At 37.9% G+C, this 27,824-nt stretch overlaps 2 protein-coding genes across 3 annotated transcripts in view; both read right to left on the bottom strand.

Moving 5' to 3' along the window:
* Positions 1-988: 988 nt before the first annotated feature.
* On the bottom strand, positions 989-16,946 carry gas6 (growth arrest-specific 6). The gene is made up of 15 exons (XM_051117131.1): positions 16,714-16,946; positions 16,464-16,624; positions 13,998-14,022; positions 13,813-13,875; positions 12,579-12,701; positions 9,665-9,784; positions 8,426-8,551; positions 7,487-7,608; positions 5,655-5,773; positions 5,373-5,562; positions 4,293-4,457; positions 3,979-4,147; positions 3,243-3,385; positions 2,941-3,148; positions 989-1,633 (listed from the first exon to the last, which is right to left on the bottom strand). Exons 1-15 carry the CDS (start codon positions 16,772-16,774, stop codon positions 1,482-1,484), a joined length of 1,947 nt encoding a protein of 648 aa, XP_050973088.1. The 5' UTR covers positions 16,775-16,946; the 3' UTR covers positions 989-1,481.
* A 3,892-nt stretch (positions 16,947-20,838) lies between these two features.
* pros1 (protein S) overlaps positions 20,839-27,824 on the bottom strand; it is a 23,979-nt gene continuing 16,993 nt past the window's right edge. For both annotated transcript variants that reach the window (XM_051117091.1, XM_051117098.1), the window contains exons 10-14: positions 25,448-25,612; positions 25,144-25,312; positions 23,639-23,775; positions 23,325-23,553; positions 20,839-21,324 (exon numbers count right to left, since the gene is read on the bottom strand). In XM_051117091.1, coding sequence (XP_050973048.1) covers positions 21,149-21,324; positions 23,325-23,553; positions 23,639-23,775; positions 25,144-25,312; positions 25,448-25,612 — 876 coding nt within the window. In that variant the 3' untranslated portion in view covers positions 20,839-21,148. The remainder of the gene's footprint in view (positions 21,325-23,324; positions 23,554-23,638; positions 23,776-25,143; positions 25,313-25,447; positions 25,613-27,824) is intronic.

Here is a 27,824-nt window from a genome sequence, read left to right as displayed (position 1 = left end):
AAAGAGTTAATAGACAAATACATGGTTAATATTTACCACTGTGAAGTTTTAAATGTGTTGTATTAGATAAGGCCACTATGTAGCATATCTGTCATTTTATTCTCAAATTTGATGTTCTTCACCCTTTCGTGTTCATGCAGACAATCTTTTGAACATTTCCACAAGTAACCAGTGGCTTTTTTTAAAAATCCTTAAAAAGTGCAATAGAAAGACTTCAGCTTAGTTATGAACTTTTCATTTTAACTCATTTTCACTTTTCTGTCAGTTCATTATTTTTTTGCTACATTTATTTTAATTTGCTTTATGCATAAAATTGATCAGAAAATACAATTAACAAATGTCTCATATGTTCTCAAAATTCTCATATTCCCCAAATATTATCATACTCAGTATTTGCATCATCCGCCAGTTTAGTTTTTTTTTTTCTCTTTTGCATATACTCAGTGTTTACTGCACAAGACCAGCACGTTTTACCAATTTACTAATTTAGAAATGCATTTTTTTTAGGTTCTCTTATTTTTGTTACCTTAAATGAAATCCTATTTTTTAAAAATAGAATGTTTCCTTTAAATTCCAACACTATAAATGAGAAAGGAACTGTTTTTTTTTTCAAAAGGGTTCAAAAATATATATATTTTTAAGAATTGCACACAAGGTTCTATTTAAATATGCAAATGCAGCAGCATCTAATTAAATACACACTAATTTGCATACATTTCCAGCAGACAAACTGATCATTGGATAAAGTCAGGTTCATAATTCTTGTGGTTTTGTTGTCATATTAGAGATTTTTCCAGAGGGGACAGCATTTGGATTTCTCTTTTTATCAACAGCCAGAAAACAAACATACGTTTTTAGCAGTAAAATGTAAAAATCAGTGTGAATGAAATATTTTTTTGTTAAGTGGTTTTGTGAATTCAGAGTCCTTTGCGTTTCAAAAGTAATTGTGTACTCGTCAGCTGGTCGGTTTTGTTTCTGTGAACATCTGTTCATCATCATAACAACACCATTCGCCTTTATTAGTTTTCATCAAGCGTTTCAGTCTCACACACAGAGCAAACATGAACAAAATACAAAACAACTTCAACAATAAAAACAAGATTAAAAAAGACAAACAAACGAGGGACTAAAAAAAACTCCTCAACTCAAAACTACTGAATGATGATGACGATGACGTTGAGCACCTACATCGAGACCTGAAGGCCTTTAATGGTAGTTGGGTGTTTTAGTCGTCCTCCTCTAAAGCATTTTACACTGGCATATGTACAGTTACAGTATTTTACAGCACACTCTCAGTAGCTTGTGTTTGATTGGTCTAACGTGAGTAATACATCGATACGCGGCTCTGTGCTATATGTGCGTGATGTGCGCGAGTGTGGCGAGGGATCCGGCTTTACTAAGGCCTTTGTGGATCCGTTGACCGGATCCGGATTAAAGCTCCTCCCGCAGTGGAGAGCGCTCGGCCGGAGCTTGGGCTGCTGTTATTGCTGCGCGTCCACCAGGGGGCAGGAGTGAGAGCGGATGTCGTTGTGTTTGTGCTGGGCCTCGTCCACGTCCAGCAGCCGACCGTTGACCCGCACGTCCATGCAGCCCGTGTAGAAGGCCGACACCGGAGTGGACACCAGAGAGACATCTGCACAAACAAACAACATCGGGGACGCATGAACCTTCCGCACATTCACTCAGAGTCTCATTTCAACATCATCCGCCTCAAACTGTTCTAATAAGCCGCATCTGACTAAGTCACATGTTGTTATTACAAAAAATACTGCTAAATTAAACATTTACAAACAAATATTATGAACATTAGTGCATTTTAACTCCCCTCACGCCAGAACTAATGATTTCACTCAAACAGTATTCAGCACTGAAACACAAGATTCTGAAATTAAATGAAATAAAAAACAATTCATAAATGAAATTACATTCTTTCTTTTTCTTGCCGCATGTCCTTAAACCTTTAAACTTTGCATTACCGTAACACAAAGATTCCAACAGAGGGTGAGAATACACTGCTGTCATAGAGAAAACGCAAAACACATTTTCACATTTAAGAACACATTTAATGTGAGACTGAAGTGAGGTGGAAGTGAGACTGACGTCAGACTAACATGAGACTTAAGACTAACGTGAGACTGATACAAGACTAAAGTGAAACGGATGTGAAACTGGTTTAAGTGATGTGAGACTAATCTTAGACTCAAGACTGATGTGAGACTGAAATGAGATGGATGCAAGACTAATGTGAGATTTAAGTGAGTTGGATGTGAGAATAGGTAAAGTAGGATTTGTGAGACTAATCTTAGACTCAAGACTAACGCAAGACTGATGTGAAGTGAAATAGATATGAGACTGTCTTAAGTGATGTGAGACCAATATGAGACTAAAGTAAGACCAATGTGAGACTGATGCAAGATTGAAGTGAAATGGATATAAGACTGGTCTAAGACTCATGAGACTAAAGTGAGAAAGTGAGACGATGTGAGACTGGTTTAAGTCATTTAAGACTAATGTGTGACTCAAGACTAATGCAAGACTGGTTTAAGTGATGTGACACTAATGTGAGACTGAAAAGAGATGGATGTGTGACTGGTTTAAGTGGCATAAGACTAACGTGAGACTGGTTTGAGACAAGTGAGATGGTTTAAATGATGTGAGATTAACATGAGACTGAAGTAAGACTAATGTGAGACTGATGCAAGAGTGAAGTGAAATGGATGTGAGAGTGTTTTAAGTAATACAAGACAAATACGAGACTCACGACTAATGCGAGAGCAAAGTGAGATGGATGTGAGACTGGTGTAAGTGATGTGAGACAAAGTGAGACACAAGTGAGACTGAAGTGAGACTGATGTGGGATGGATGTGAGGCTAGTGTAAGTGATGTGAGACTAAAGAGAGACCAACATGAGACAAATATAAGACTGATGCGAGACATTACCTGGAATCCCTCCTATAAAGGTGCTGTATGAGGACGTCAGATCTAGAGCGTCTACGTCCTCTACCATCTCCGTCTGCGCGAGCTGCCCGTCCACCTCCAGCAGAGAGCTGTTCCCGAACACCGTCACATTCACAGTGTGTGTTTGAGCGTCATGCAGGTTCACCGGGACACTGGCCACCACCACGTCACCGAACGACACCAGCACGTGCTGCGGATCACACATCAACGCCACATTTATCTGACGCTTCAGAGCACAGAACATCACACATCAGCATCTCATACACACACACACACACACACACCTCGGTCCATCTGAGCGTCCCTGGATGATAGTCCGACAGAGAGACGGAGAACGGGACTCTGTCCTGACGAACCAGAGCAAACAGGACGCCCACGGAGGAGGCGGGACGCAGGGTCACGTGAACACTGAGCGTCTGATTGTCCCCTACGGAAAAACAGGGTTATTATAGCTAACGAAAACTGAAATCTTTTAAAAAAATTGTTACTTGAAAAAAGATGAATGATAAATGAAAAAACTCCAAGCTAGTCACCAAGGACATATTATATTTCTCATTCATTAAGTTTAACTTCATGTACTAAAAACTAAAGCTGAAAAAAAGAGAACCAAATAGACATTTAAAAAAGCACACAAATAAATGAATAAAAAAACACAACAAAACTTTAACATTTAAAAGAAAATGGGAAATCTAAACATAAAAACTAATTCAACATTTTAAATGTTTTTCCCAGATTCCTCCAATAAAACAAAATCTACACACACCAGTGTTGTCATTAACTAAAACTAAATTATTAAAAATATTTTTTATATTAATTACTAGTACTAACATGACTAAAACTAGTAAGTAAACAAAGCTAAAAAAAACAACAAGAACATTTAAAGAAAAACTAATATAAATGACAAAAGCATAAACCAAAATAACTAAAATAAATACTAAAAATATAAAAATAAAAGCTAATTCAAAATCTAAATAACTAATGTAATAACATCTAACTAGTACTGAAATCCCCCTGACACACCGTGGCTGTGGTTGAAGTAGGCGAATCCGTGTCCCGGGTAGAAAGCGCTGTGGTCCTCGATGGCGTAACACTGCATGCGCTCGTTGTGTTTGATGGTTTCCTGAATGGACGTGTCCTCACCGGTTAACCAGCGCCAGTCCTTCATACAGCCGTCCAGTCGAGGGTTAACCTGCGGCACGAACGCATCATGAGACAGAGCATGTTCAGATGAGCGCTACTAATCGAAGTCATGTGTGTGCAGTTGTCGACATCATATTTAGGATGTCTGGATCGCTGCTCTTCTACACGAATGGATCAGAGTCAATGAAGCTCACCCTGCTGACCAGCCCGTCGTCTCTGAAGGGAACGCCGCCCACCGTCAGGTTGAGCTCATGCATGCCTTTATTCAGCGTGAACAGATCTCCGTTGACTGCGATCTTCATCACCGCCTCCCTGTCAATCTTGATGACGAGGCTCCGCCCCTGTTCCTCAACCGAGATCTGAGCGGACCAATGAGAGCGAGTCAGTCGTCACATTTTTTTTTTTTATATAGTGCTTTATATAATACTGATTTAAAGCAGCTTCACAGAAATAAACAGGAAATAATGTTGCAAAATTCATCAATTATTAAACTGATCAGCTGTAAAGCAGATCTACAGACGACAAAAGTGTCTTAATCGTAATATGAATTACATCTTAATATAAATGTAAGATTTTTTTAAGTCAAAGTTTTTAACATTTTTACATTTAAGAAATACACTGAATTAAACAATACATCAACGTATTTCCTGAACATGATGCAGTGTTGCAGAGTTGTATTTTTAGACTTTAGAAGTGTCGCTCTAAATAAAACTTTCATCAGATCTGCATTACTTATTAAATCATTTAAAAATAAAACAATATTCATGCAAGATTTAATGAACTTTATAAATGTAAGACTCTTTCAAGCACTTTATTTGTAGAAGGGCAAATTAAGGCTCTTTAAAACATGTGCTGAACAACTAATTAAAAATCTTAAGAAATGCAATTCACATAGACAATAACTAGAACACATGGTATTAACTTCTGAACATAAATTATTTTAATTTTATGTTTTTGAGGGAAATGACTTCATAAGGTGGTGTTAATGCTCTGACAAATACTCTATGGAAGGCTGAAATGATAAAAAAAAAAACAGAACATTTGTAAAATTATAGAGAGTCTTAATAGTTTTGTAGTGAAATAAACAATTATTCTGGCTTTTTCTAAACAAAAAGAACAAAAAAAACAATTTGGGGGAAAAAAAGAATAGGATTGTAAAATGTTGCAAGCTGAACTCGAACCCCCATCTCTCATGATCTCAATGTGTCGTGCGCTCGGCTCTGTATCTCAGTTGTGTGTCTGCTATTAGCGTGACCCCTACGGTGACCTCTGACCTTATGCCACTGGCCGTCGTTGACCTGCGGTCCGCTGCTGGTCACTCGACTCACGGCTCCGTATTTCAGCTGCAGCTCCAGCTTCCCGTGATGCATCACCAGAACAATCCAGGAGCTGTTCAAGTGGCCTCCGGCAAAGAAGATCACGCCCTCCGGATCGTAGGTCCTGAGGTCAAACTCTGCCGTGAATCTGAGTTGAAAATGCAAGTCAGCATCAAACGAGACATCAACACAGCTGCTACAGTGATGTCGCTGCTGAAAACCATCATGACGTGCGCTCACCCGGTCTGGACCCTGCGACGGAAGCGCAGCCGCACCACAGGAATCCCGCTGAACATGCGGCCGAGGTACAGCGAGCGTGAGTTCCTCCTCATGTCCAGCGGCCGGTGAAGCTCGATGGGCTTCAGACACACAGAGACAAAGATGAGCCTAACATTCTCACAAAAACAAATGTGACCCTGGACCACAAAACCAGTCTTAAGTAGCACAGGTATAAACTACCTTTAATATATCAAAACTTAATTTTTGATTAGTAATATGCATTGCTAAGAACTTCATTTGGACAACTTTTAAGGTGATTTTCTCAATATTTCAAGATTCCAGATTTTCATTAGGATATTAAGAAAAGGTCATGTTCCATGAAGATATTTTGTAAATTTACTACTTAAATATATCTAAACTTCATTTCTGATTACTAATTTCTGCATTGCTAAGAACTTCATTTGGACAATTTTAAAGGTGATTTTCTCAATATATATATATATATATATATATATATTTTGCACCCTCAGATTCCATATATTGAAATAGTTGTATCTCTGACAAATATTGTCCTATCCTAACAAAGCACACATCAATGGAAAACTTATTTATTCAATTTTATTTATTCTTATAACTGGTTTTGTGCTCTAGGGTCACAAATCATCAAACTGAAGATTCAACCTGAACAGAGAAAACTAAAAATGTGCTCAACATGAAATGAAAACAGGAAAGACTTGTTAATATTTGTCAAGACTTGTTAAGATTTTGAATTCAATTTTATTTCTGTGTTTTCAGTTTTTGTTTTAATTTAAAGGTTTAGCAATTTCATGTGCTTTCATCATTTTATTAGTTTTTGCTGCCAGTTAAAGCTGGACTAAAGCCAGTTAACTAAAACTAAAATTAAAACCATTAAAAAAAACAAAAAACATTTCCATTACTTGAAATAAAATTAATGAACAAAAATATATATTATACACAAACACAAAAATGACTAAAAATGACGAAAAAACACACAAAAATGACAAAAACTTATCTTAGTATCTCAATGATACTGTAATAACACTGGTCTAAAGTTGATCCAGTGCTTTAGAATCAGAGATGAATGGTATAATTATTATAGTTATCTATTGTTAATGATGACAGTTCAAATTCACTGAAGCCAGACCAGTTTGATGTGATTGGTTTCTGAAAAAAGCATGTTGTTACAGGCAGAAACAGTTCAAAGAAACAGAAATCAAACACTGACACTAAAAATAACTAAGCAAAACAAAGTCATTTAGACAGAAATGAAAGTAAAACTATTCATCCACCATGTGAAAGAAAAAGATAAAAGTGAGACTTAACTGAAATGATATAAACTGAACTTATAAAATAAAGTGAAACTAGTTAAAACAGCAAAACTGTAACAATGTTTTTTTAGTTTGTAGTTTAAGGGTGTACAGATTTACAAATGATATGTTATATGAAATAAACATCAAACAAGAAACTGTTGAGCTCTTAAAATCACACTGATCTTCAATATTAATAAATGTAATTATTAATTAGTAACAAATGTCTTCACTGTCACTTCTGATAGATTTAATATGTCATTGTGGCATAAACATATGAATTTCTTTAAAAAGCAAAAAAGTCCTACAGAACACGAACGTTTGAATGATAACGTCTGTATTTATGTATATATATAGAGGGGTCTAAAGGCCAGGTGGAAAATGTAAAAATGCTTTGTGGGGAGGGTTTATGTGAAGGGCGATAGAAGATACAGTTTGTACAGTAGAAAAACCATTATGCCTATGGAAAATCCACACAAGGATAGCAAACCAGACAAACACGTGCGTGTGTGCGTGTGTGTTCACCTCACAGCTCCTGAGGTCCGGTCCCAGTCTCTTCCCTTGCCGTCCGTCACAGTAGCAGCGGAAACTTCCTGGCGTGTTCACACACTCCTCCTCGCACACGTGCGACTCACACTCGTCCACGTCTGACCGGAACAACAGGAGAGATTCATTACACACTCGGATCATCAGAACATCCTGATGACGCTCGTCTCATCAAGCACACTCAACACTTCTATTTACCAACATCAGACGAACACTTTCAGCTCATCAATCTAAAAAACAGCCTTTATGCACTGTAATCGGAGCGACCCGAAGTGAAAAACACAGACGTTACATAATCTTTTACTCTTGTTTTGGATGTACTAGTACGTGCTGGCATATATGAGATCAGAAGAAACATGAGTGAACATGAATCTTTGTGTTTCCTGTGGAAATATGATTGTAACACCGACGACGGGAATGATGGGAATCCTGAAAGATGTTTAAACACACGAACCACAAACAAGCTGGAAGAATTTTTCTTGGTGGACTGTGCAAAAACTGAAGTGGATCTGTTGAGGCGTTATGTAAGCAGTTTCCTCTCAACATTTGTGACTAGGTGAAAAGCCACTAAAAAAAAGATGTTTCCAAAAGAACATCATATAATGAGACTGAAACATCCTGTGCTGAGACAGATGAAACGACCAGCTCCTTCAGACTGACGCCACATTCACAGCAGGCCTATTCTCATGAAATAAAACTAAAACTTTGAGGGAAAAAAAGAAAATGTTACTTGAAATAAAAAAATATTTTATTTCAGCTATTTGCTGATGTGAGTGTTTGATCATGTGATGCATGAGAATCTAAAAGTGTCCAGCACAAACTGGTCAGATCTAAATCTATGGTAGCATCTGCTCCTCTGAGCGCGTCTGTCTCTAGAAGAGCGTCGTCTCGCTGTACGGTAACATCCTGTAAACTCACCTACACAGCTCTTGGTGATGTTGTCGTATAAGAATCCCTCGTCGCACAGGCAGTCGTAGCTCCCGACCAGGTTTGAGCAGCGGGCGGATCCGCACACGTCTGGAGTCTCCACACACTCGTTCACATCTGTGGAGAATTTGGCTGCTGATTTTATTCAAATAGACATATGCTGCATTCAAAGTACACAGTTCATTCATTTCCTGGGAATCAAACCCATGACCCTGGCACTACTCGGTCCTGTACTACAGAGGTTTACAAAAAGTTTAGATATTAAAATTGTAATTTTTTTTTTTTTTTTTTAAATCACTTATCCAAAAAGACCTACACTGCATTCAAAGTACACAGTACCCCCTGTACTAAAATCATTGTTTTTATTAAAAATTACAATAAAAAGTATAAAAATAATAAATTGTAAAATAATAAAATTGATTTAAATAAAAATACATATAGAACAGTACAGTAATATATGTCAGCGTTTTAGTGCAATGTTAAAAAATAAATTAAATCTATAATTATGAGATTAAAGTCGTAATATTTCAAGAATAAGTCTAAAGTCTAAAGTCAAAATATTAATGAGAATAAAGTCAAAATATTTCAAGAACACAAATACAAATTATTATTGGAATACAAATTATAAATGTGTTTTTAGCAAGATATAACAGTAAAGGAACATCAGAAGGCTTATTATAACTTTATTATAGCTTTAATCTCGTAATTGCTACAAATTAATTCTTGTACTTTTGACTTTATTCTCAAAATATTGTGACTTTATTCTCATAGTATTGACTTTATTCTTGTAGTATTTCGACTTTATTCTCGTAGTATTTAAATTTTCTTCTCATAATATTTTACTTTTATTCTTGAAATATTTTGACTTTATTCTGGTAGTATTTTAACTTTAATCTCATAATCTTAGATTTTTTTATTTTTAAATATGGCACTAAAACCGGTCGGCACCGATAGCCCAGTCGTTAGTGTGCCCGCCCGGTTAAAATATATAGGCGTCTTTTAAATGTTAGAATGATCATATTCGGAGTGCTAAGCTAAATTTAAGTAAAACCTAAATGAAACTTTTTAACCACAAACTAAAAGAAATACTTTCTAACACTTTTAAAGACTTCAAATGAGAGCTCACATGCACATGTCACACACGTCTACAGCAGTAATGTTTGTTGCTTTGGTTTTGTGTTCGCCCTCCAGTGCAGACGCAGATTTTCCAGCGCTCACGCTCACACTCACCCAGACATGTGCGGTGGCCCGAGAGCGTGTATCCGTGACGACAGGAGCAGCGGTAACTGCCCATGGTGTTGTTACAGTGGTGCTCACAGCCGCCGTTCCTGCTGCTGCACTCGTCCACATCTGCAAATCAAAAACACACACATGCCGTTAGCCAATCAGGAGGAGCGCAGGACTCAGCGATTGGCTGGAGCGGCATCGGCGGGCGGAGTCCTACGGGAACAGAGGCTCAGTGTTGAGTGGCTGGCAGAAACTCACTCACACTTTCCTCTTAACATCAGGAGGATCTGCATGAATCATCAGAGACGTGAATGCGGCTCTGTGCTGCGACTGACGCTGATCGACGCTCTGCAGCCGCAGCGGCGCTTCTCAACGGGATCGATGAGTCACGGCTCAATACGAGCTACACGTACACATCCACTCAAGAAACTCAAGAAACTCACCAACATCTGAGCTCTGAGCGGCTACACTGTTGCTAAGCTGTCCTGAAAGGTTTAACATGTTGCTGTGCAGTTGCTAGGGTGTTCTAAGTGACTGCCAAATTGTCACTATGTGGTTGCTAGGGTGTTCTGGGTGTTTATGAAAGCCGAACAGCATCAGGTGTTGCTACATGGTTGCTAAGGTGTAGTATTTGGTTAACACATTGCTATGCAGTTGCTAAGGTGTTCTGAGTGATTGCCAAGGTGTTGCTATACAGTTGCTAAGGTGCTGTAATTTGTTGCTATGTGGTTGCTAGGTATCCTAACTAGTTGCTAGGGAGTTCTGGGTGATTATCCTAACAACAGGTATTGTCAGGTGTTCTGAATGGTTGTTAACACATTGCTATGCAGTTGCTAAGGTGTTCTGAGTGATTGCCAAGATGTTGCTATGCAGTTGCTAAGGTGCTGTAATTTGTTGCTATGTGGTTGCTAGGGTGTTCTAACTAGTTGCTAAGCAGTTGCTAGGGAGTTTTGGGTGATTATCCTAACATCAGGTGTTGTTATGTGTTCTGAATGGTTGTTAACATGTTGCTATGCAGTTGCTAGGGTGTCCTAACTGTTTGGTAAGCAGTTGCTAGGGAGTTTTGGGTGATTATCCTAACAACGGGTGTTGTCAGGTGTTCGGAATAGTAGTTAAAACGTTGCTATACAGTTGCTAAAGTGTTCCAGGTTACTGCCAAGGTGTTGCTATGTGGTTGTTGAGGTGTTGTAATTTGTTGTTTGTGGTTGCTAGGGTGTTCCAACCTGTCACTAAGCAGTTGCTAGGGTGTTCTGGGTGATTATCTTAACAATGGTGGTTGAAACATGTTGCTATGCAGTTCCAAGGGATTGCCAAGGTGTTGCTATGTGGTTGCTGAAGTGTTGTGATTTATTGTTTGTGGTTGCTAGGGTGTTCCAACCTGTTGCTAAGCAGTTGTCAGGGTGTTCTGGGTGATTATATTTACAATAGTGGTTGAAACATGTTACTATGCAGTTCCAAATAATTGCCAAGATGTTGCTATGTGGTTGCTAAGGTGTTGCTATGTTGCTATGTGGTTGTTGGGGAGTTAATGGGAATGTCAGGGTGTTGCTATGTGATTGCAAAGGTGTTCTAATTCGTTGTTGGCACACTGCAATGCAGATGCTAGGGTGTTCTGAGTGAACTGTTTGTTAATATGCCGCTATGCATTTGCTGGTGTGTTGAGAGTAATTGCCAGGGTATTGCTATGTGGTTGCTAAGGTGGTGAGATTTGTTGCAATGTGGTTGCTATGGTGTTGTGGGTGGTTTCTAGGGCATTAATATGTGGTGCTAAGATGTTCTGAGTAGTTGTTTGCACACTGGTATGCAGTTGCTATGGCATCACTTGATGGTTGCTAGGGTGTTCTAATGAGTCTTAACTTTGTAAACAATACTTTTATTGCTATTCTGAGAGTTTCAGTGCATAATAACCCACTCAGCATTTGCTTACTCAGAGAATGTGATGGATGATCCCGCAGTGTTCGGGATCTACTAGCACAACCTGTGCTACTACAAGAGCATCATGCATCATCTGATATGAGCGGGTCAGCAGAAGAACAGGAAGTGCTGCATCACTGCATCAGTCTCCATTCACATCCTCAATGACATTCAGAACTAAACACCACCATCAATATGTCATCACAGCAATTCTCCCAGACAGCAGATCGAGATGTTCCTGATAATAAAATCAGACATCTTTCAAATTTAGACGCATGTGGGAGGCTCTCAGAAATGCAGTTTTCGAGAATATGAAATATGAAACATAGTGTTTAGATCAAGTGTGTCTCACACATCCTAAAAAGTGAAGCCAAAACATTCTGATCGCCATCTGGTGGCTGGCTGCAGTATAGCTCGTAAACCCCATCCTCTACATGTAAACCAATAAGATGTGAGCCAGACCAAAATATTAAATTACACTTATAATTAATTTTCCCCAATCACTACTGCACAGACTCGGGCTTCAAATGAATCACTACTGCATAGACAAGGCCTCAAAATGAATCACTACTGCACAGACTCAGACTCCACATGAATCACTTCTGTGCAGACTCAGGCTTTAAATGAATCATTAATGTACAGACTCACGCTCCAAATGAATCACTATTGCGTGGGCTCAGCTCCAAATGAATCACTAACGTGCAGACTCAGACTCTAAACGAATCATTACTGCGCAGACTCAGGCTCCGAATGAATCATTACTGCACAGACAAGGCCTCAAAATGAATCAATACTGCACAGATTCAGACTCCAAATGAATCACTACTGTGCAGACTCAGGCTCTAAATGAATCACTATAGGGCAGACCCAGGCTCCAAATAAAGTGAAATAAATCACTACTGCACAGACAAGCTTCACTGGCACAAGATCAGCATCTTTGACCTGAATGTGTGTGTGTGTGTGTGTGTGTGTGTGTGTCTGAAGAGCTGATGTGTGTTTGTACCTTTCTCACACCTGACGCCGCTCCATCCTGTGAAACAATGACATTGGAATTCGCCCTTTTTGTCCTCACAGCGCACCGTCCCGTAATGATTGCAGGGGTTCGGGGAACATTGGTCTGGAATGTCTGTGGGACAGACAGAGAGAGAGAGAGCGAGAGAGAGAGCGAGAGAGAGAGAGATCATCATCAACAGTAAAACCACACTGAGTCACGAAACACATTCACATTCTGTAATGCATTCGAAACACATCAGATATGCTTTTCCCTGTAGCTGTTACCCTTCACGACATTACATTTATTCATTAAACAGACGCTTTTATCCAAGAACACAACAAGCGATTCATCATAAAGAGGCAATAAACACGTGCTAGAAATACAAAGTTTCAGACATTATGGTTAACCAGCATTGTGTGAACTACTGCATCACTACAACAGCAGCCTATTTAGTAATACTTTACAATAATGTTTAATCCAGTAAAATTAGTAAACTACATTAGTCAACATGAACAATGAAAAACACTTCTAAATATAAATGTATAAATTGCTTTCCCTTGCTCCTTTCTTGTGAATGCTTAATAAAGTGCACTTTATTTATTGTAAAGAGTTACTATTAATTTTAACCAACATCCCAGATGGTCTAGATGATGTCAGCTGACAATGCAAGTCATTTCAGAGGTGGAGTAATTTATCAAATTGTGCTGATAGATTCTGAGGACATTCATTGTTTTTCATAATAAAGTCACTGATGAATCATTCACACTGTTCTGTTTCTTTAAGTCTCTGAGCTCTGCATTTGCATGACTCTCTGCTCGTCTCAGATGCGTTTGCTGACGGTGCTTGAGCAGCAGAATCACGTGCGACCACAGAGGAGAGACAAGAAGAGCTCAGAGACGCAGCATCTCTCATTCTGACTCAGGGATTCTGCCGGACACAAACTGGCCAATCACAGCGCAGCACGAGGCTGCCTCCGAATCAGCAGAAATGAGTAAAGCGGGACGAGCCTCCAGTCGACGTCATGACGATCGTCACACACACGACCACCTGACCGGCTTCACTCATTCAGATGCTCACACACACCTCAAACCTGATTTACTGAGAACGAGAGGAGCGAGATGTTCAGACCCAAGAACGAACTCACCGTGAGCTCCTTATGAAGATATAAATAACAGATCACTGCTGCAAACGCACTGCAGCATTGCACACACACACACACAGATAGATAGATAGAGTCACTCACTGTGAACGCAGGTGATCAGATCCTGTTTCTTCTTCTCAGAGTCTCCAAACTTCTCCATACATGCTGGAGCATTAAAGAGAATCAAACATCTGATTCAGCAAAACATCAACTCTATATACATGGGAAACCATTCCAGCATTCATTACAAAACAATCACAACACATGAAACGCTGCAGGAGACTCACCCTGATACTTCGGGTAGAAATATTCCTATAAAAGAAAAGAAGCCATGATGAGAAATGAACGATTATAAACAGTATAACAGGTTCATGTATGGTTAGTTATGAAGACATGAGAACTGCAGACAGTCCATGATGACTGTTCCTGTCCTGACAAGTCGAGCCCATACTTTGTCTTACATGAGGGTGGATAATGTGTCTGAGACGGTATGAAAGGACACACACAGACACACACACACTGCAGAGGTATGAGGTGGAGTAAAACTACAGAAGACTTCTGTCTCATTATGTACACTAATATCCCTGCAGTATTTAATACAACAGCATTAATGAGAGCAAATGATTCACGTGTGACCCCACTGACCCCTGAGCTAATCGATGTCACGTCCTCTGTGGATTAAAGTCACGCAGCTCTTCAACTAGTTTCGCTGTCCCTTACGCAGTGGCTGCAGGTAAGTAACCTGGTAACCGGCATGCTGACTCACTCACACACACTGCAGTGAGAAATCTGCAGCGTCAGAGAAGCCGGTCGCACACGCGGGCAGTGAATAATGCATGCAGGGAGTGGAAATCCAGCATCCCTGACACGCAAACCTTCTTCGCGTCTCTTTGACTCGCCTCATTCTGCTCTCAGGAGAGACGGTCGTGCGTCTGCACTCGGCAAGAAAAGTTAACTCCAGAATTTCTCATGGTCAAGCTAATAATAGAAGGTATTAGAGCACTGATGTCATCATAATCTTTTATGCTTCCTGAACATTCCCAATCCTTATTTACAGACCAAACAGGATTAAATCTAATCAGCACATTCATGAGATGCGTGCAGGGAACGCCGCGTCAGACATGCGCCGCCACACTGGAATTCATTCTGTATCAAAAACACATTCCTGGCTCGGCAGTCAGTCACAGCGGTGACACGCCCCTCGGGGACCAATCAGAAAGCACACGGACCGGCTCATTTGCATATCAGCTCCCAGAGGAGAACAGTCTGTGTTTGAGCAATCATATTCATGCAGCGTTATTGACCAGAATCAGGTGCGGTGCACTGACTCGTGGGAGTATATGACAGTAATAACAGGAAAGAACTAGTATTTCACAATCGTATTGTGTTTTTGTTACATACTTACTCAAATTTACAGCTATAATGTTCAATATGTAGTTTGGTGCAAACAATCAACGACTCAGAACAACTACAAAACTGGCAGTTTGTAAGACAATCAGGTCGACTATTTAGGGTTCATGATTATGCATGAGTACTAATGAGTTTACAACACTATATTTTACTGATAATACAGATTTAAAAACAGACGCTCTATAAATGTTACAGCCTCCCTGTCAAATGGAGCACTGCAGCGCTACAAGAGACTTTATAGTGCACACTAACAAAGGAGCAGCATAGAATCGTTACAGAAGATGTAATGAACAGCATGTCGAATAATTTGATTAATCACTCCAGTTCAAGTGCATACTAACTAGTAAGCGAGGATCAAACATCAGCTGGAATGCACAGCATAGACTAAACCGATTAATTGCAGTTAGTTAGTGAGCAGCACCAAGTGCGCACTAGCTAGGGATCGACACTCATTACAGAAGAGGAAGATTAGGATGAAAGATGACATCAAAAATAAGCTGGAGTCAAAGGCACCGAATAAACTGATTAATCGCAGCACGGTGAACGCTAACCAATTAGTTATTTAGTCAGGGAGCATCATCAAGTGCACAATAACTAGTGATCGACACTATCATTACAGAAGATGATGATAAGGATAAAAAAATTGCACTAAAATAAGTCGAATGCATGGACTAAACCGATTAATCACCTCAGCAGGGAATGCTAGCTGATTAATTATTAGTTAGGGAGCATTATTGAGTGCACACTAGCTAGGGATCTAGACCCATTACAGAAGAGGAAGATTAGGATGAAAGATGACATCAAGAATAAGCCGGAATCCAATGCACCGAATAAACCGATTAATTGCGGTAGCGGTGAACACTAACCAATTAGTTATTCAGTCAGGGAGCATCATCAAGTGCACACTAACTAGGGATCGACACTATCATTACAGAAGATGATGATAAGGATAAATAACTGCATTAAAAATAAGTCGACTGCATGCACTAAACCGATTAATCACCTCAGCAGGGAATGCTAGTTGCTTAATTATTAGTTAGGGAGCATTACTGAGCGCACACTAGCTAGGGATCTAGACTCATTACAGAAGAGAAAGAATAGATGAATAAATGAAAAATAAGCCGGAATCCAATGCACCGACTAAACCGATTAATCGCAGCAGTGGTGAACGCTTACCAATTAGTTATTTAGTTAGGGAGCATCATCGAGTGCACACTAACTAGGCTGATTAAGACGAAAGCTCACCGATGATCACATCAAACATCAGCTGTGATCCAGAGCATCTGTTAAACCGATTAATCGGGGCAGTAAGCGCAGGCTAGTTAGTACCGTAAGAGTCTTACCGTCTCAGGGTCATTCTCAAACACTTCTCTCGCCTCCTCTTTAGTGCATCTCTCCTCCACACACTCCCTCTCCAGATGACCCTGCTTGGTCTCCTCGAACACCTGGTTCGCCCTCCGGTGTCTGCGGAGGAACTCGTTCGCCTCCTTCGGCGACACGGACACTGAAAACAGCAGAAAGTCTCAACTTGTGCTGCTCACAGTAGTTCGGTGGTGCAGTGCACGGGAACAAGGGCTCGTTTGGCGTACTTACACTGTGACGAGCAGCCGATACACAGCAGGACGAGGCAGCAGCTCGACACAAACTCTCTCATGTTGCTTCTGCGTCAAACTTTCGCTCGTTCTGGATCAGAATCCCGCACTGAGCCGCCACATTCAAACCCGAACGCGAGCGTTTCTGCGGCACATTCAACCTCTTCTCTCTCTCTTTCTCTCTCTCCTGCACTCTCTGTATTTCGCCCTCGGCTCTCTCTCTCTCTCTCTCTCTCTCTCTCTCTCTCTCTCTCTCCAAACGTGAGCGGCAGATTCGTCGGTTTATTGGTGAAAGTTGCGGCGAGCGCAGGGAGTTCCCGATGCAGAATTTTCCTCCGCAATAGCAGATCACTGCAGCACAAGCGCTGGGAAAAGATCCCTTTAAAGCGATAGATCACCCAAAAAACAACACTGTCATCATTTACTTGCCCTCATCGTGTCCTTCAGGACCTGTATGACTTTGTGTCTCAGTGGAGCACAGAAGGAGAAGCTCAGTAGAATGTTCAGGCTGCTCTGTGTCATACAACGGGGACTAGAGCTGTTGAGCTTTACAAATTGACAAAAACATTTGACAAAAATGCACCATAAAATATCATCAAAGTTAAATACAGACTGAATTTGACTCAAATCTCATTCACATATGCAGGGGTGCCGCTATGGTTTCCGGGCCCCCAGAACATCACACTGACTCGGGGCCTCCGAGCGATCACGTTCTGGGGCCCTTCTCCCTCGCCGGACCCTTTGGAATCTTCTTAACCTTCCCCCCATTATGGAGCCCCTGCACATATGTGACCCTGAACCACAAAACCAGTCTGAAGTATCACGGGTGTATCTGTAGCAACAGCCAACAATACATTGTGTGGGTCAAAATGATTCATTTTTCTTTTATGCTAAAAATCATTAGGATATTAAGTAAAGATCATGTTCCATGAACATATTTTGTAAATTTCCTTCCGTAAATGTATAAAAACCTAATTTTTGATTATTAATATGCATTGCTAAGAACTTTAAAGGTGATTTTTTTAATATTTATATTTTTTATTTGCATCTTTAGATTCCAGATTTTCAAATAGTTGTATCTCAGCCAAATATTGTCCTGTTCTAACAAACCATACATCAATTTATATGATTTATAAATCCCTTTTGACTGGTTTTGTGGTCCAGGGTCACTTATGAGCATATTCAGATTTGGCATGTGAAGATCACTGCGTCTTTTGTAGCTGTTAAATCTCATAAGATGAACTCCAGCCCTGACACTGTATGTGTGGGCCAAATCACATACTTACACATTATTCTGTGCTGTTGTGTAGTATAAATAGTGTGAGTAGCGTGTTTACACTGAAAATTCCAACATTAACTGCACTTTAAATAGCCGGATAATGCACTTATTTAACTAAAAAAAGTGTGGAATATTTCATGTGCTCTACAGCTGCATGACAAAATAACCCAAAAATAATGCACTAGACTGCCCAAATAACAGGGAACTTTGGCTAAATGTTCTTCCAGTAAAATTAATAGAATATTCCAAGTTATCTGGTCTTTCATAATGTCATTCCTGGCACATTTTCTGAATCTTTTTTTTTTCTACCCAGCTAACAGGGAACATTTTTACAACTTTTTTTTTTTTTTTGAACATTTTAAATGTTAAACATTTTTCTATAATGTTAGGAAAAAACATTCATATAACTTTAGAAATATTTAATATACATTTTCATGACATGAAGAAGATGTTCTTAGAATATTAAAAAGCAGAGGTGGACAATAGTGGAGTATTTTCACTCTGTTTTAAAAGTACTTTTAAGAGTGCTTTTGTTTAGGAAACTTTACTTTACAACATTCCAAAGCATAATATTGTACCTTTATTGCACTACGTTTCATATTAAATATCATTCAATACTAAATTACATTAGAAATCTAGTACTTTCCTATTTTTACTCAAGTAACGTATGAAATATAGTGCATATAGTGCAGTAAAAAGTATGACATTATGCTTTGGAATGTAGTGAAGTACAGTTTTCTGGAAAAAAAAAAAAAAAAAAAAAAAAAAAAAAAAAACTGATAAACTACAGATACTTTTTAAATGTACTTGAGTAAAGAACAAATACTTCACTACTGTCCACTTCTGATATAGAAGTTTCATTTTGGGTTAAAAAGTTGGCAGAATATTGTAAGAAATGCTTTTGTAACCTTCAAGTACAACAAGAACATGGACATGTCAACATTTTAAAACAATGTTCCCAGTTTTTATAACCTCACTATGTTACCTGGGAAAATGTTACTACGTCAGAGAACATTCAAAATGTTGACAAAAAAGTTTTTTGTTAGCTGAAACTGCAGTATTCATGTACACACTGAATGCATGATCAATCAGATTCTAAGCCATCCAGCACCAAACTGTGTCGCAATCAAGTGGTTTCCCATCATGTTTTCTCAGTATTTGGCACGCGTCGGCATGACATCACAGCACTTTTGAATTATTTCTAAGCGGCGTGTACCTGGCGACGACGGCTTCTGGGTGGGACTGGTTTATCTGAGACGAGCCGATTGCGACACAGAAACATTTCCAGAGAAACATTTGCTTCCACAGAAGACAGAAAGTCATGGGAGCAAAGCATGGCAGAACTTTCAATTTCAGGTGAACGCTTCCTTTAATGCTCTGTTTATGACATCATCGATTTGTAGCATTTTTCAGAAAAATGATGTGAATGTTCAATATGTTTGGATCATTTCATCTTACTAAAACACATTATTGGAGATATAGAGGCATGACTGATGTTTACATCATGTTACGTCAGTATCTGCTCGACTGTAATAAAGATCTCATTGATTTACATTACAAGCTTCAGAATTTCATATAAATATCAGCATCTGCAGCAAATTTGTATTTTTGCTCAGTTTGAGTCTCTGAATAAAATTGAGCTGTTTTTCCTTCATATTCTCACTGTGTCAGACTATATGTGACCATGGACCACAAAACCAGTCATATGGGTCCGTTTTATCCACTGAAAGCTGAATAAATAAGCTTTCCATTGATGCATGGTTTGTTCAAAATATTGAGAAAATCACCTTTAAAGTTGTCCAAATGAAGGTCTTAGCAAGGCATATTATGCATATATTTACGGTAGGAAATTTACAAAATATCTTTATGGAACATGATCTTTACATAATGTCCTAATGACTTTTGGGGTGAAAGAAAAATCTATAATTTTGACCCATACAGTGTATTTTTGGCTATTGCTACAAATATACCCGTGATACTTAAGACTGGTTTTGTGCTCCAGGGTCACATATGAGCCACTAAAGTCTGATCTAAGAAATGATAGAAAAAAAAAAAAAAAACAAAACCACATGAAATTTGGATTTTGAAATTTTGTCTAATGCCTTTACAGAGCCATTGTTGTTAGGTTAGATGTAAGTATTTAAAAACAGAATCTGTGTGCTGTGAATGCTGATTTGTGAAGTTTGTGTGGGTCAGAGAGTGACAGTGGGTGTTTCAGTGAAGCAGACCTACATTCTAATCAGGCGTTTGTTGATTTGACAGTCTGTTCTTATGGCTCAAATGTGAGGTTACATTCTTCTCCTGCAGCTGTTTGCTCAGTGTTTACCTCACTCACTCATTCTCTCTCTCTCTCCTCTTGTTTTTCTGAGGCAGTGTTTTGATTCTCTTCCTCCCTCCTGTTTCCCGTCTGTTTCTTTATGCAACATTGAGGTCAGGTCACTTGTGTCCATCTGTAAAACACACTGTATGTCTCATGTCAGAAACATCATCACAGAAATCTAGTGTTCAGTGATTCAGCACTGTCATATGGAAACGTTCCACTCGTCTGCCTTAAACTTAAAAAAAAGAGTCAAAAGTAGAGCAATTTCTAATAATAACAGCAGCTTCCAAACCTTCAGGGAAATGAATTCACAGGACTTTTACAGTCATTTCAGATGACCTAGCATTAAATAGATTACACTCACAAAGACCTACAATACAAAACACAAGAACTGATCCAATATTTTCTGGTTTTGCTCAGGTTCAAGTGGTAATTAAAGAGTTAAACACTCTCAGTCGTGACTAAGACGGGATTTTGCTTCTTAAGAAGGTGAGATTTGAGTTTTCATGACAACAACAACAACAAGCAGCAGCTGCATTTCATGTTTTATTACAACAATTAATGCACTAGTGTTCAACATCCACCTAAACATATTCACATTCACATTCAAATTAGTGTGTTATATACAAGAGAGTAAAAACCTGATTAAAGACACACGTCAGCAATAAAAACACTGCGGTGAATACGAGAGGCGTCTTTAAATAGAGGCTCACGAGCTCCTGAAGCTTTTCACAGGTTAGTCATCGGTCGACTAATGAGCGGATCGATTAAAAACACAAAGAGCCCAGAATCAGGAACTCACGCGTCCCTGCGTCAGGCTGCGATTTCACTTCCTGTCTAGGGCTGGGATTCGGCGGCCGGAGGGACCGGGCTGGAAACGGGGGGACAGGAGTGAGACTTGATGCTGTTGTCTTTACCGACGGCCTCGTCGAAGTCCAGCTGCCGCCCGTTCACGCTGATCTCCAGACAGCCGTGGTAGAACGCAGAGACGGGACTGACGGACAGCGGCAGATCTGCACACACACACGACATGTTCATTCTAGAAACTTCAAGAGTAAAGGTTCTGAGATGTTTAAGAAGATGAACAAGAAGCAGCTGCTCCTGACAGACACTCGACTGGATTCACCAGCACCTCCTGATTCAGATGCTCATGACGGACAGACAATCTGATGTTACTGCACTAAAACCATCACGAGTCGTCACTGCTGACAGATGCACTGATTTTATGTCCTGATGAAGCTGATTAGATGTCAGGAAGTGAAGGAGTGCTGACCAGCAGCTGTTAGTGAGTGCTAAAACTGCAGAAACACTGACTATCACTGTACTAGTTAACATGACTAACTGCAGGTCTGAAGCCTGCAAATGACCAGACCAGTGTTGTTTTAGTCACTGAGATTGTATTCATATTTTAAATGAGTTTTTAGTTCAAACATTAGTCATTTTTAGTGCTGTCAAATTGAATGATTATAATTAACTGTCTCCAAAATAAAAATTTTGCCGTGTGCACTGTGTATACGTAAATTACATTTAAGAAATATACATATGCTGTACAATATACAATATACACATTACACACACATACATTGTCTAAACAAAACTTTTATTTTGGATACAATTAATTGCGATCAATCGATTTGACAGCACTAGTCATTTTGATGCGTTTTTATCATTTTTTTTTAACAATGTCTTTGCAGTTTTTATTTGAGTTTTATGTTGATGCATTACCAGTTCATATCATTAATTACAGTTGTAAATCCTAGAGATATAAAACTGAACCAGTGTTAGTTTAGTATTATCGGATACTTGGATTTTTTTTCATTTTAATTTTAGTTGTTTGTTTGTTTGTTTTTTTTAAGTATGCCTATGTAGGTTTTATTCATTTTTATTTGAATTTGATATTAATATGTTTATGCATTACCAGTTAATACGACTAACTACAGTTCTACAGTATTAATATATTTCAGAGATTTCATGTATTAATATATTTTATTTTAGTTCAAGTTTTTTGTTGTTAATTTTGTTGTTTTGTCATTTTCATTTATTTATTTTATACCAGTTTTTTAGTCATTTTTATGTACGTTTTTCCATTTACATTTCTGCATTTGGCAGATGCTTTTTATTCAAAGCGACATACCAGTGTTATCTTATTGTCACCGATTAAAATATTCTAAAATATTTTATTCATGTATTTTCTGTTTTTATTTTAATTTTAATTAATTTGTTGTATGTTTGTCAGACTAATCAATAAATTAATGACATTTATTTCATTTATAGTTTTAGTTATTTTAATACAACAAGTTAACGTAAATAAAAATGACAAATGCTGCTCTGGGACTAGCAGACATAAAATAATTTTATGTTTTTCATCTATTGTATTTTATTTCTGTTAAATGTTTATGTTATTTCAAGCAATGAAAATGTTTTTTTTATGGTTTTGTTTTTAAACTATAATAACATTTATACATTTTTCATCAGAATATGATGCAAACCTGCAAGAATGAAATGTTAAATAATCTCCTTTATGTTCTTCATTCAATTTTATTAATGTCATTGCTACTTGACCTCAGATGATCCAATTCAACCAAGCGAACAAGCAAAAATGACTTCAGATTAACTAACATTTATGATTCTTTTTTTTATATTGTTGAAGGGTGTTGAACCTTCTTCTCCTGCGTTCCACTGTACAAAAATGAATTTAGTTTACTTTTCCTTTTATTTCACTTTGTGGTGTCAAAGGACTTTTACATTTGCCAAAAATAGCACTTTTTATATTAAAAACAAACAAGCAAGCCCTGCCCAGATTTAAAAAGAAACGCAAAAGTATCACAAAAGTAATGTAACAAATTACCTTCCAAAGTAGCGGAATTAGTTACTTTTTTAGGGAGTAGTGCAATATTGTAATGTGTTACTTGGCTCCCCAACACTTGCACCATGGATGTGTCGTTATATATTAGTGAGCATCCATCAGCAGAAACAGAAAACAGACTAAAGTGAAGTAGAGCAGCTGAGTGACCTGGCAGTCCTCCGACGTAGGTGTCGACGGGCCCCTGCATGGCGCTGGAGAGTCTGGTCAAAGCCGCTTTGAGGGTGTCAGAGTCGCCGTAGGACACGCTGGAGGAGTTCGCCGTGATCTGGAGCTCGTCGGCCGACGCTCTCATCTCCACCAGCAGCCGGTCCGGATAACACAACATCAGAGACTGCAGCGTCGCCACACACATGTGATCCACAAACACCTGCAGATCCTGCAACACCAGCCAGAGACACACGCGTGTACGTTTAGCGTGTGCCGAGACTCCATCTGGACGGGACGACGGCGCCGAAACTTACCGCGTCGTCCGGTCCTCGCGTCACCACCACAACCGACAGAGGGACGGAGCCGTTGCTGACCAGAGCAAACAACACACCGGTGCTGCTGGACGGACGGATGCTCATCGCAACGTCCAGCGTCCAGCGACCCGTCCTGCCTGAGAAACAAAAACACACGTCAGCCACTCATCCGTCGACAACGCGCTTACAGCTTCATTCGTGCATTCACTAACACATTTGACCACTCGCTCTCCTTGGGCTTCAAAAATGTCTAATATTAATTTAGTGACACTCTTACGGAAAGATGATAATGTTCTGTAATTATCATTTAAATCTGACTGTGTGTCATAAACCAACATCTCAGGAAAATGTTATGGGGTTTCAAATCAAAATATGACTTTCTGTTACGAAACAGGACATGGATTTCATACATGTGAGGGCACCAGGACTGAAAGCATGTTTATTTTGGGAGACACAACAAATGAATAGATAAAGAAATTACTAAAAATGTATTGATAATTAAAAAAAAAAAATAATAATAATTGTTCATTTATGTCTCTCTACCAAGGACATAGCAAAAATGATGAATTAAATATAATTTAAATTAATTAATTAATTATTATTATTTTTTTTAATGCTCTAAACAATGTAATTACATGAAAAAATATTTTTTTTAAATACTTTTTCCCCCAGGTCTCAGGAGGCTATTTTATATTTTATTCTACTGTCTTTGTTTTTTATAATAATAATAATAATAATAATAATAATAATAATTTTTGTTATAATAATAATAATAATTATTATATCATTATTATTATTATTATTATTATAAATAATACAATTACTAAACTAAATAATAATAATACTTACTAATTAAAAAAAATACAAAGTAAAAATGATAGTGAAAACTGAAAATATAAACATAAAAAGGCAATTCTAAATATTAATATCTATAGTAAATAAATAAATAAATAAATAAACAGATAAAGAGGAGCATAAATATTTATTTTCCAGCCTTTTTATAGTGGAATTGAAATTTTCATAATTGAAATTCATAACTTTAAAACAGCAGCACTGTTATTTTCCAGCCTAGTGTGTATACACACACACACACACACACGCATACATACATACATACATACATACATACATACATACATATATATGGATATTTATAACTAAAATAAAATAAATTACTAAGTAAAATGTACATAAAAATGATTAAATATATAAAATATATTTCAAAAAATAGCAATATATAAATATTTCTAAAATAAGTCTTATAATTGATGAATTCTGCTACATAAACACTGTTAGTTTCCTGTTTATTACTGTAAGGCTGCCTTGAAATGATCTGTATTGTATAAAGCACAATAGAAATACATGTGACTTGACTTATACAAAGTGCAAAAATACAAGCCAAGTTCAGACTGAGTCTTCTGTGCTAATGGACGCGTTACAGATGCTCATTAAACAGATTTAATTGTATTTCTGTGAGAACGTTCCAGTAAGGGATCTGAACTCACCGTAGTCGATGTTGAAGAGCGCCAGTCCTCTGCCGCTGAAGAACGAGCCTTTCTCCACATACACGTAACAGTGTTTGCTCTCCTTCTCCTGAATCACCTCCTTCACTCCAGACGCTCCCTGATTCATCAGATTCCAGCCGCGGATGCAGCCGTCCAGCCTCGGGTTGATCTGATCCACGGCGGCACAAACAAAACACACGCTCATACAACGATGCAAGAAACGACGCGTTTTGTGTTTTGATTTGTGAAGTTGTCAATCTTCAACGTCTTTTACACTGCACTGACTGTGTTTGTGAAAACTGACCGGTTTGATGAGGCTCTCGTTGCGATTCGGCAGACCGGCGATGTACACTTTGGTCTCCAGTTTGTCGTTGACGGGGCTGAAGAGTCGCTCAGGACTGTTGATGCTCATCACGGCCTCTTTACTGATCTTCACACTGATGCTTCCCATCAGCTCCTCCACCGAGATCTACACACACAAACTCATACTTTTATTCATCAAGGATGCATTAAACTCATCAAAAGTGACAGTAACAACATTTATAATGTTACAAATGATTTCAACTTTCTATTCTTCTGTGAATCCTGAAAAATAAAATGCATCACAGTTTCCACAAAAATATTGTGCAGCACAACTGTTTTCAACATTGCTAATAATCAGAAATGTTTGTTGAGCAACAAATCAGCATATTAGAATGATTTCTGAAGGATCATGTGACACTGAAGACTGGAGTAATGATGCTGAAAATTCAGCTGCGCATCAAAACAATCAACTAGAATTTTTTTTTGTCGAGACAAATCTTAATTTGGCTTGAGAAAGCCTGATCAGAAAGTTTAAAAAAAGTTGTAAAAGTTTTTAAAAGTTTTAAAAGTTTGACAGTTTTCAGTAGTTGTAAAGCTTAAAGCTTTACTAGCATGTTGTTAGCATGTTTATAACATGATTAACATGTTACTGACATGTTGCTAGCATGCTTATGTTTCTAGCATGATTAGCATGATGCTTACATTTTTCTAGAATGATTAACAAGTTACTAGCATGCTGATAGCATGATTATAATGTTACTAGCATGTTGCTAATATGATTATAATGTTGATTAGAATGTTGTTAGCATGTTATTAGCATTATTAGCACGTTTTAGTATGATTAGCATGGTACTAGCATGTCGTTAGCATGATTAGACTGCTGCTAGCATGTTGTTAGCATGTTGCTAGCATGTTTCTAGTATGATTAGCATGTTGTTAGCATGTTTCTAGCCTAATTAACCTGTTGCTAGCATATTTCTAACATGATTAACAAGTTACTAGCATGTTGATAGCATGTTACTAGCATGTCGCTACCATGATTAGATTGTGGCTAGCATGTTATTAACATGTTTCTAGTATGATTAGCATGGTACTAGCATGTCGTTAACATGATTAGACTGCTGCTAGCATGTTGCTAGCATATTTCTAACATGATTAGCATGGTACTAACATTTTGCTAACATGATTAGATTGTTGCTAGCATGTTATTAGCATTATTAGCATGTTTCTAGTATGATTAGCATGTTTCTAACGTATTGTTAGTATGTTTCTAACATGATTAGCATATTACTAACATGTCGCTAGCATGATTAAAATGCTGCTAGCGTGTTGTTAGCATGATTAGCATGTTGCTAGAATGTTTTTAGTATGATTAGCATGTTGTTAACATGTTTCTATTCCAATTATCCTGTTGCTACCATATTTCTAGCATGATTAACCAGTTACTAGCATGTTGCTAGCATGTTTCTAACATGATTAGCAGTTTGTTATCATGTATCTAGCATGATTAGCATGTCACTAACATGTTGATAGCATGTTTCTAACATGAATAACACGTTACTAGCATGATTCTAGTTGCTAGGCTTGGCTAGTGAGATAGATAGATAGATAGATAGTAATGGTTAGATAGATAGATAGATAGATAGATAGATAGATAGTAATGGTTAGATGATAGATAGATAGTAATGGTTAGATGGTTAGATAGATAGATAGATAGATAGATAGATAGATAGATAGATAGATGGATAGATGATAGATAGTATGATAGATATAGATAGATAGATAGATAGATAGATAGATAGATAGATAGATAGATAGATAGATAGATAGATAGATAGATAGATAGATAGATAGATAGATAGATAGATAGATAGTAATGGTTAGATAGATAGATAGATAGATAGATAGATAGATAGATAGTAATGGTTAGATGATAGATAGATAGATAGATAGATAGATAGATAGATAGATAGATAGATAGATAGATAGATAGATAGATAGATAGATAGATAGATAGATAGATAGATAGATAGATAGATAGATAGATAGATAGATAGATAGATAGAAAGATAGATAGATAGATAGAAAGAAAGATAGATAGATAAAGATAGATAGATAGATAGATAGATAGATAGATAGATAGATAGATAGATAGATAGATAGATAGATAGATAGATAGATAGATAGATAGATAGATAGATAGATAGATAGATAGATAGTAATAGTTAGATGATAGATAGATAGATAGATAGATAGATAATAGTTAGATGATAGATAGATAGATAGATAGATAGATAGATAGATAGATAGATGATAGATGATAGATAGATAGATAGATAGATAGATAGATAGATAGATAGTAATGGTTAGATGATAGA

This window comes from Labeo rohita, chromosome 1 (genome assembly GCF_022985175.1).
Source record: "Labeo rohita strain BAU-BD-2019 chromosome 1, IGBB_LRoh.1.0, whole genome shotgun sequence".
In the NCBI taxonomy this organism is placed as follows: domain Eukaryota; kingdom Metazoa; phylum Chordata; class Actinopteri; order Cypriniformes; family Cyprinidae; genus Labeo; species Labeo rohita.
Note: the sequence above shows the minus strand (reverse complement) of the source record. Positions and strands in the feature narration are given on the sequence as shown.